General features: G+C 37.5%; 1 protein-coding gene across 1 annotated transcript; it reads right to left on the bottom strand.

Moving 5' to 3' along the window:
• Positions 1-3,429: 3,429 nt before the first annotated feature.
• LOC110077650 (cation channel sperm-associated auxiliary subunit delta) lies at positions 3,430-10,053 on the bottom strand. The gene has a single exon (XM_020790956.3). The coding sequence runs from the start codon at positions 7,535-7,537 to the stop codon at positions 5,156-5,158; it is 2,382 nt and encodes a 793-aa protein (XP_020646615.3). The 5' UTR covers positions 7,538-10,053; the 3' UTR covers positions 3,430-5,155.
• Positions 10,054-11,350: the final 1,297 nt, after the last annotated feature.

Below are 11,350 nucleotides of genomic sequence, written 5' to 3'. Positions count from 1 at the left end.
TTGCTTTCTTGAAGATTACTTAAACGTTACTGACTTCTGGTGGAGGGGTGCATTTTCATAAGAGGGAGAGTGGTGAAGGAAAACTTGGAGGCCCAACAATAACACAGCAGCAGTAGATATGCAAACGGACAGCAGCTATGAAAGAATGTATAAAGGCAAGAGCAACAGGATGTTGGTTGCCCCCAAGCCATCCCCCAGTTCAAATAGTCTGAGAGTCTTAGTGCCCCCCCCAGTTCCCACTATTGCAGATTTGTCAAGTCAGTGAATGGGAAAACAACAAATATGACTTGATCTTAGATTAATGTGTTGGCCTTCCCAAGATGAAGCTGCAGAGAGCAAGTAATCCTTCTTAACTCTGCCTAGCCAGGTTCTCCGTGCAGCAGCAGGCAAGCCCAGGGCAGAGAAATGGAATTGCAATGGCCTTTGATGATGCAATACCCCTCACAGACACCACTTTCACAGTTTGCCGTACCTGAATGTGTATATCTGGAGGTGGGCACCCAAGGTAGAACACGGTGTTCATTGGTATCCCACATATCCTACGGCACTGTGATCTTCCCTTTCTATGCTGAACTGGTTTCAGGGTGGTGCTGACATTCCCCTTGCTTGTTCTCCTGAGAGACTTCAACATCCATCCAGATAAAGCCTTTTCAGGAGTAGCTGAAGAATTACCCCAAGTGATGTCTGTTACCATCAGGCTGCAACACACAGGTGGAATGCTGCTGATGTGGTTACGGAGAAACTCCTTGTAGTTCCTTTGTCATGAACAGATTACTAGCTAGCAGAGTTTAGATTCACTTGAATTCAGAGCCACTGGAGGGGTGGGGAACTGGTTTAGATGGCCCTTTGCAGGAGGCTAATGGATCTGAGTGGTTTCCTGATTACTCTTGAGAATTTCTTGTTTCAGGTGATTCTTCTGAATCTCTAGTTGATATCTGGAATGGGGAAATAGCTAGGATAGGTTTTCATCTTTAAAGCTCTAAATCACCAGACTATCTGAAGGACTGTGTCTCCCCACATGAGCTTCCCAGATTTTAAGATTTTTTGTAGGCAAATCTGGTGAAGTCAGGGCTTTTTTGGTGGCTGCTCCCAGGTTGCAGAGCATATCTCCACAGAACACCAGAACTTCTTGCCTCTTGGATGTTCTTCAACCAGCAGGCTAAGACATTTCTGTTTAGGCAGACTTTTTAAAGAATAAATAACTGATAAGGAAGGGGGTACAATGGGGGAGTTGTGTCCTTTCTCTTTTTCAATATTAAAAAAAAATTAAGGGGGTTTCAGTATTTTTAATGCTTAATATGTTTTTAACAAAACATTGTAATTTAATGGATTTTAGTTGCTTTAACACTTTTAAAAATTCTTCGTAAATCACCTTGTGTGTCTTTGTTGGGAAAAACAAAGGGTATAGATTAAATAAAATAGATGAATGAATAAATAAAAAAGACAGCCCCTGAAACTATTGTAATATAGCCAATCAAAGCCTGAACAAGAAAGAACACATTCATCCATACGCACTCTCCCATCAACAGTCTAGATCAGTCCTTCGATAATCTTGACTGGAATTTTTTGATATATACGTTGGAAACACTGCAAATTGGAGAAAGATTTATGAAATTAATTAAAGCAATATATACTGAACAAAAGGCGAAAGTGAGAATTAATGGTGAGTTATCAAAAGAAATCCAAATACAGAAAGGTACTAGACAGGGGTGTCCACTGTCCCCACTCCTATTTATTTTGACCCTGGAAATACTAAACGAACAAATTAGAAATAAAAAGGAACTGAAAGGATTAAAAGTAAAAGGTCAAGTCTACAAACTTCAGGCCTTTGCGGATGATTTAGTCATCATACTGGAAGAACCACTGTATTCAATAAAAGACTTGATGGCAACGTTAAAAATTTTTGGTGACATGGCAGGAACGAGAATAAATCAAAAGAAGACCAAAATACTTACCAAAAATATGAGAGAACAAGAACAACAAGAGTTAATAGAGAAGACGAACTTCCAAGAGGAAAAGAAAATTCGATATCTAGGAATACAAATTACAAAGAAGACAAGCACACTATTTAAAGATAACTACATGAAACTAACGAAGGAGATACAGAACAATTTGGAGAAATGGGACAAATTACAATTATTGTTGCTGGGAAGAATTGCGGCGATTAAAATGACCATCTTGCCAAAAATCTTATTTTTATTTCAGTCAATTCCTATCATATTAAAACAGTCCTTTTTTAAAGAATTCAATAAGATAATTATGAGATTCATATGGCAAAACCCCAAGAATTAAAATTAAGGCAATGCAAGACGCTAAGAAGAGGAGTGGCCTTGGCCTTCCTGATTGGGTTCTATATTATAGAGGTTGTATTTTAGATTGGATAAAAGAATGGATAACTCTAGAAAATGATAGATTACTTATCTTGGAAGGACACGATTTGCAATTAGGTTGGCATGCTTATTTATGGTATAAAAAGGATAAAGAACAAAAGAACTTTAATTCACATATGATAAGAAAAGCTTTACTGGGAATGTGGAGAAAGACTATACAACAAATTTATTACAAAATACCTGTATGGGTGTCACCGACAGAGGCCTTTACACAACCTAATCTTATGACAAAAGCAAATCTTTTTAAGATATCAAGATTTATTTTAAAAGATGGTGAAATAAGGTCTAAAGAGGAGCTAGAGTCACAGAATGTCCATATAGATTGGTGGCCTAGAGTACAGCTAGAATCTAGATATACAAAAGATAAAATAGAAGGTTTCTACTCAGAGCAAACAATTTTTGATATACTTTTACTGGGTTCAAAAGAACAAATTGTTAAGAAAATGTATAATTATGTGCTGGAAATTAAAATGCAAGATGAAACGGTTAAGGAATGTATGATTAAGTGGGCACAAAACATAGGGCATAACATTGATATTGATCAATGGCTGAAAATATGGCAAAATAACATAAAGCTTACAAGATCGGTTGATTTTAAAGAGAATATATATAAGATGTTTTATAGATGGCACATGACCCCAGAAAAATTGTCAAAGATGTATACAGGTGTATCAAACAAGTGTTGGAAAATTTGAAACACAAGTGGGAAGTTATTATCATATGTGGTGGTCATGTGGAGTAGCGAGAAAATACTGGAAAAGAATACATGCTATGCTACAACAAATATTGCTCTGTAAGGTGCCATTAACCCCAGAATTGTTTTTACTGAGTATTATACCTGATAATACAGATAAGTCAAAGGAATATATACTTATATATATTGTTACGGCAGCTAGAATTATATATGCTAGAAATTGAAAAGTCCGACGGTACCGAAACAAGAAGATCTTATTGAAAAGATACGGGAAATAGCCGAAATGGATATCTTATCAGAAGTCATGAAAGAGCAACCCCTGCAAAAGGCAACAGAAATATGAGATGTATTTAACAAGTGGACTGAATCAACAGACAGGGGCTGAATAACATATATTGAAATGAGAACTTTATCTACAAGGCAGAAAAGAGTAAACAGAATAACTTAAAACCTTGATATGGCAATAGGTATAGATTGGATATCAGTATGTTATTGTCTCCCCTCTTCCTCATTAATTCCAATTCCTTTTTTCCTTTTTGTCACCCCTTATGTTAAAAAAATTTAAATAAATTGCAAAAAAAGTCTAGATAGTATAATCCCAAAGTGTAAGGCAATATAATACATATATTAAAAAGAGGAAAACTCCAAAAGGCAACAGCTAGTATAAAAGTGACACAACAGCATTTCCTCCTGCTTTAATTCAAAACACTTGCCCAAGAAAAGGGTTATATCAACTCCAGTGACCTCATGCTTGATCCTTCCTAGGATCTCAGCAGCTGGATTGCCCAGGAGAGCTCTAAGTCTTCACTGTAGGTTCAGCTTTCAATCTCCTTCTCCCATGGGACTTCCTCTTTGTGCTATTGCTTTAACCCCAATCCTGCCCAAGTGAACATGAATGGTACCTTCAGGTAAGAGCTCTGCTTTAGAGGTTATTGGAAATATCTTGCTCCACCCTTTAACAGCTGAAAAGGGCACAAATACCCCTGATTCAGTCTGCTTTGCAACTTTTCTCCAAAGACGTTACATTCTTAGTTTGGATTTGGTTTACAAGATGTCAACTTGCAGGAAAGAGGTAATTATATGTGTTACATTACAAAAACAATTAGACAAATATATATTGAAGAGTGAATTAGAATTTTAGTTAATGTTACTAGCTTTCTGGTGCTGTGCAAAATGGTGGGTTTGTACAATGTGCTGAATTTTAGCATATTTTTGACAACAAAATACTTATACTGGCAGTTTTATACATTAGCCTTACTGTGAGTATTTGAAGACACTAATGGGTGCACATGGTTTAATTATCAAAACTTCAGGATTTTCTATAGTTGCTATGATGATTACAGAAATATATATATGGGCACTTCGTTATAATGTCAGAATTGCTCTTGTGCCCAAGGCATATGATTCTAATATTGACCAAGAACATGAATATAAATCGTCAAGTCCAAATTTATCTATTTTCATTCTTGAATGCTGGTGAACATAAATAGTAGTACTGCAATGATTATGCAGCATATTTCTTACTTCATTTTTGATACAGTGCAAGAAACAATCCACAGCATTTACATTGATAGAAAACAAGCATACTGTCATGTAAAACAGCTAAATTCCAGTCTTTGTTTTTGTCACATTGGGAAAACGCTATGTTGACAAAGAAAAGAGATTGTTTGTTTGTAATACAGGAAGGAAGAATATTCAAAAAATACATTTAGAAAATGAATCAAAAGTTAGTTGTCATTACCAGAATAAGAGACCTATGAAAATAACTACAATTCTGGTTTAGAGAACAGAAATAGAAGAAACTCAAAAACAACAGTCAAAACAATAGTATGACAAAGATTTTTATGAAATAAAATATAATTACATGCAATTTTATGTATATCATAGAATGAGCACCAGAAACATTGCTATTGATGCTTTGCCTCTAATAAATGCACATTTGTTATAACAAACACCCAAGGCTAGTAGTGTATAAATAAAACAGGATTTATTTTCCCAGCTGTTGTGCTAAGATGTTTAAATCTATACCTGTATCAACAAGCTTGAATGTGGCACTATTAGGACTAACAAGTTAGGTCCAAATAGATTTCATTCTTGCATTTTCCTTCAGTAATTTAGGAAAGTAGTATACCATTAAGATTGTGCCAAAAATGAGAACCAGAAAGCTGACTAGTGTTTTTCCAGCATTGATCTCAGACTTGGGGAGGGCACCATGCACATAAACACTGAAAACGGTTGTTAATTCACAGTAGCTATACAGTGCATCTACAACAATGACTTTGAAGACATAAATGCCATTGTACTGTTGGAATAATATTCTGTTCTTTTCATTTTTGTTCAATACCTGGTAGATGGAGGAAGCTGATGGTAATGACTCATTTCCTCTAGGTTCCTTGCAACTTTGATAATTATACCTGGACCATGCATTATGTGGTTCGGCTTCAGGATAATTTAAAAGTGTGGTCCAGTTCTGAGCCTGAGATACACAGTTAGCCTCTACTTCTGTCAGAAGATAATCATAATTGTGCATTCCATTAATTTCAAAGAGTACAAAATCAGCAGATACATACTCTACAAATTCATCATTGTCCCATAGCTCAAGAAGTGGGAGCCATGGACTATCATAATATAGGAGAAGAGGACATCCCCAAAGGTCGTAGCGATAAGTTACGTTAAGGTCTTCCTGTGATAAATGCTGTCTGCCATGAAATGTAGGATCGTATACATTGTGATTAACTGAGTAACTGAAATTATTCTGCAGTACTACATTCTTAAAGAGACCCTTACTACATGCTGTTGTAGTCTTAACAATTCTGATATGTTTCTTAGGTGGACAGTCCACAGCAATAAGAGCTGTCAATGGATGCATGTCAATACAGAATATGCCTTTGTTGTATATATCCACAGTGATGGTAGATAGTCTGCCTATGTAAATATCTTCTTGAAATTCAGGTCGGGCCATATTTGAAAATTGTTGCTGCAGTAGCCTAATTTTCATGCTGTATCTGGTATTTCCATTATATGTATATCCATCTTCCACTATATGTGCCTGGAATGCCAGAACATGAGGATTGCTTACAGTTACATAGGGATGTGCCCCCGTGCCTGCCTTGGGCACAAATGTGACATTAAAATGAAGCTGTTGTTTCATATCAAGGTAATACATTTTGTTATGGAAATCACCACTGAGGATCTCTACAGGACAGGGCTGCAGTGGTGGCTGCAAAGTCATGAGTGTGTCTTGTATGTTGATGGTACATTTTTCAAAATTATAATATTCAGATTCATTGCTCCGAACAGGGTGGAAGAGTAAAATCATTCCAGTACTCACAAACGTCAATGCATCACAGAAGTCATCAGTGGCATTAATGTCTGCATCTCCAATATGTACCATCTTTGTGGATACCATATCCAGGCTACCATAGAAAAGCTTCAAATCATTTGTGATGGCTGCAATTTCATTTGTGCGGACGGCCACATTACAAAAGCCTTTACCATGTAAAAGGAATGACTTGTTGCCATATTTTTCTGTAGGATGCACTGTGATGGGTTCTACGGTAAGGCCATTGTTAAAGGAGAATAGGAGAGAGTTGTTTGTCCAAAGGATGATAAAGCCCCTGAGGCCTGGCGGAATTAAGCTGATGATTGTCTCGTTTTCACATGGTTCCAGGCAAAATAGTGAACCTTTGCGGTTGTTCATATATAAAGCACCACCATATATGAAATAGGAAGATTCCCTATACCCCACTGTTGCGTTGGTGAACACTGCAATTTGTGACAAAGATATGAAATTGTAGGCCCTAATGGCAGTGCTGGAACTTGGGGTATTGGATATTCTGCTAAATGAGTATCCTCCATCTTTGGAGAAAAAGATGTTGCTATAATCAGTTGGATCTTCTGGTTTATAAGCTATAATGGTATTGCCAACTCTCCTGCATACAGGGTCCTCTGCAGAAAAGCAGCAGTCTATATTCGTGATTTCAGTAACTGGACGATCAATACCTTTTGACTTTTTAAAGCCTTCCAATGTTGAATATAAAAACAGAAAGACTTTTTCATTTATTACTAGGAGTATTCGAGAGTTTTCCACAAAGACAACAGCACTGACTATAGCAGGTGAGGTCACATAATAATTTGAGATGGTCAATGGCAAGAGGCTACTCTCAAATCCATCTAAGCTGAGGAAGACTTTTTTCCCAAGGTATATGGCTGGAGGATTCGTTTCTTCAAAGTAATCTGCTGTACATGGGTGATAGAGTAGAACAGGGTTATTGTGTTTGTAAGAGAGGTTAATGCCATATCCCTTTATTTTTGAATGGTAGGCATAACTTGAATAAACCAGTCGCTCCTCACTACACGGCCATTCACCATTAAATCTAGCCAGGCTCAGCACACACTTTACTAAGAGAATTGTCAAGGAACATGACTTCCACAAAGCAGTATTTTGAATCATTCTCTTAAGCCCGTGATAATGTAGTCTGTGGATAAATGTCCCCTGTGTGAAACTGGATACCTGTATTATTTTTCAAGTTTCATTCTTCTTCAGATTCTAACTGCTGTCCTTACAGCAAGTTCTGAGAGGCAGTTGGCTGTTAAATGGGGGAGGGGTAAAGAAAAGCCTGTCATATGATGCTCCACACACTTCAGTGCCATCTTGTTCCTGTACATTTGATGATAGATGAGATTCATTTAGCAAGGAAATGTTGCACTGTCATGCCACACAGATACACAGAGAAACATCCTGAGCACTCTCCTGTATTAATTGTCACTACACCCAGCTGAAGCAAGAGAAAGGAGGCAGTCATCTGCTTCTCTGAGGGACTACCTTCATTTAGTGCCTCCTCTCTCTGACTTCTCTCCCTCAGTGTCCATTTCACCTCATAATTCATTATCATTACAGACACTGGCTCCATTTTTATTTGATCACTGGAGATTTACAACCTTTTTGTGGAGCACAATTTATATAGAAATATACAAAAATATCAGAAGGGAGATAAGCAGAATTCACACTCCATTCCTGGCACCATGCAAGATAATACCGGAAGGAAATGCCAACACCTCAAGGTCCCTCCCAAACTACAGCTCCCAACTCTTCAGCGGCTGCCTTTTTATATTCACCAAACTGCAGATCTCTTCACACAAAGACCTTATGATCCAGTCTGAAATGGGGTGTCAATGAAGATATAAATCATCTTAACCCAGCCCTGATGGTCTTTGTATTAAAAGCATGACAGCCATGTATTTTGTGTATTAAACAAAACAAAACAAAATCTTGGAAAGACTTTGGTCTTGAGACATTACCAAGCAATTTCCTAACAAATATGCTTAACATGTTTGGTCAGCACTCATAATGAAAATAATCAATGTGTACTGAGAAGTACGTCCAATGGGGCTTGCTCCCAATTAAAATAGAATTGGAGTCCTACTGCACAATCTACACAAGCCTACTCAAATGAAAACTCAATTGCATTCAGTGGAGTTTACTTCCAGGTACATGTATATACGTTTGCAGCCTTAAGGTTCTATCACCAGTAAAATAGATTTCCCTACTGAAGGTCATCCAGCTGGATCTCTGGAGCAGATTGGTGAGTGGTGGCAGCATGGGGATGGTGACAGAAAGGAAAAGTTGCACTTCGTGAGGACTATTCTAATAAATAATAATAGTAGGCAGCTACAAATTCTAAGTGGGACATTTCCTTCACTTCCTTCTTTTTCTTTTGAACCTGACTAGAGTATTGGACACTTTTAAAAAAGAGTGCAAGCTCTTTGGCTTGCAGAGTATGCAAGAAGAAAAGAGAAAGTCACCATCATGAAGTGAAGGAACATGGAGTTTGTTCACACTTTCCAAGGAATATATTGCATGAATTTCAGTGGTGTTTCATAAGAGGATGCAGCAAAATACTAGATCCATTTGCTACTGGGTTGATATTTATTGAGAAACAACATCTGAAACTTAATCTGTGTTATAACTGTAGCTAGCATGCAGCTAGAAGGGGTAAGCCATGACCCCTTTGTTATGTCCCTCCCCCTAAAGCTCTCACTGGAACAACAACAAATAATGTCATGTTTGAGCCAAACAAGATTTCTGTGATGTTGATTTTGTCAGGAAAATGGCTCAGAAGGAAGTGTAATCTCCCTTCTCCCATCACTGTAGCCCTGAAATGGATCAGGAGTTTCTACCCTGGATAGAGGATCATGTCACAAACATTCCAGTTATTAGAAGGCTTCTCTGTTGTTGTGGATAGGTTCAAATACAATGTTTGCCACAAACTCTCTAGGTAGCCTTAATTACCCTGCTTACCCCTGTGAAAACTAATTCCACATCTGCAGTATCAAACTGATCTATCTTATAGGATGATTGTGAGGTTCATTTAAAGAAATCTATGAACACAGCACAATAATGGCATGTTGTTTGGGAAAGATGAAAAAAAAACTTTCCCTTCATTTTCCCATGCCTAACAACTACATTCCAGTGTAATTTTCAAGCAAAGGAACAAATTACTAGGTGGCTCTTACCTTCTAAATTAGTAGCATGGTTCAGCCTGCGGGTTCACTTTATCACTTTTTAGACTATCTAGGGTAAAAGCTGTCTATATCTTCACAGGTTTGTTTGGTGGAGACATGGCAGAGGGCCTTCTCTGCCACTGCTACTAGAGTCTGGAACTTCCTCCTATTGGAGGTCAGGATGGCCCCATCTTTGCTTTCCTTCCACAGGCAGCTGAAGACCTTTCTCTTCAAGCAGGCTTTTCTTCAGTGGTTGGCTGTCTGAAAGAGGTTTTTAAGTTGAGTGTTATGCCTTGTTGCTTTGAATGTGTTTTGGTGTTGATTTTGTTTACCATTTTAGTGTGCTATTTGTTTGATGCTTTTTAAATATTTCTATACAAGTTTTTTAGTTTTTATGTATTGTCCTTTACTGATGTGTGCCACTTTGGGTCCTTTTTATGGAGACAGGCAAGGTAAAAATATATTAAAAAACCAAATAAATCTATGATGCTAGCATACCTGTGACAAGGCAGTTGTGTGTGGTCCTTTACTAAACAAGACAAAGCACTAAAACCAGGATTCACCACTCCTTCTTACACAGGCCATGTTTCATGCCTGTCTTGGAGAAGCAACTAAAACAGACTAGCTATCTAAATTCACATGTACCCTCTGAAACAAATGGCATGCTCATGCAGCTGGCACACTAACCTAGCAAATTGCAGTCAAGATGTCTCTCTTTATATACTTGTAAATCTCAGATTAAGTCTTCCAACATCTTAGGAGGAAAGAGCAGCTTCTTTACAAGGTAGGTATTTGTTCTATAACAGTCTCTTTTGCTTGTGCATTGTTGTTATCGTTATATACAATGTTTGACTATGCAATGCTGAAGGAATGGGATAAATAGTTTCTAGCAACTTATATTAATGAAAAGTCAAACCTTTTATGTCAAGGAATATTATAATCATTTAAAAGGCAAGATTTTATTTAAAAAGATAAGAATGATATGATCACTTCTTGGTGTATTTTTCACTATCATTTCAGTTGTTTTTGTATTTGTAGCGTGACGTTAAGAAAGGCTCTTTTTTTGGTACATATAAGTACATCCACACCTTGTGTTAGTTTTCTAATGCAAAACTTATCATCCCTCATAAGTGGGTATGGTGGCTGCTGGGAGTTGCAGTCCAACATCTCGAAAGCGATATTTTCTTCATCTCTGAAATAAGGGCAAGTTGCACAGTTCAATGCCTGAATTCTGTTCCTTGGGTTGCTTTCAGGTGAGACTACTATTCTACAATCACCCTACCACAATCACAAATGTTATATGGGTGTTGGGAGTTCAGAATCTAGACCTGTGTCTTAGATTTGTAACCATCTCATGTTTTCTCATATTTTATGTCCCCCCCCTTTTTTTATTAACTAGGGAAAGACAGAATAGATAGGAAGTAGTGTTTTACTTGATAATGAAAGAAAAAGCATCACTTAATATCCAGACAAAATAACTCATACTTCTTCTCTTACAATTTCTGGAATAGGTCCAAAACTGGGGAAGACACTTCCTACTGCCACTGGTAATTTCTAACTTAGAACATACTAACCTGACCTTGACCTATTTCATAGCTATTACAGTATGTTGTTTGTGTTTAAACAGATAATCATCACGAGACAGTCAGATTTAGCTTTACATTATTCAGCTGTTGGTACAGAGGGCTAACTGTTCTCCATTCTTCTCCTGCTCCCACCCCCTCCTGCTCCGATGCTTTTCTGTTTGTACACAAGATCGGGT

Source organism: Pogona vitticeps, chromosome 4 (assembly GCF_051106095.1).
Source record: "Pogona vitticeps strain Pit_001003342236 chromosome 4, PviZW2.1, whole genome shotgun sequence".
NCBI classification, from domain to species: Eukaryota; Metazoa; Chordata; class Lepidosauria; order Squamata; family Agamidae; genus Pogona; species Pogona vitticeps.
Note: the sequence above shows the minus strand (reverse complement) of the source record. Positions and strands in the feature narration are given on the sequence as shown.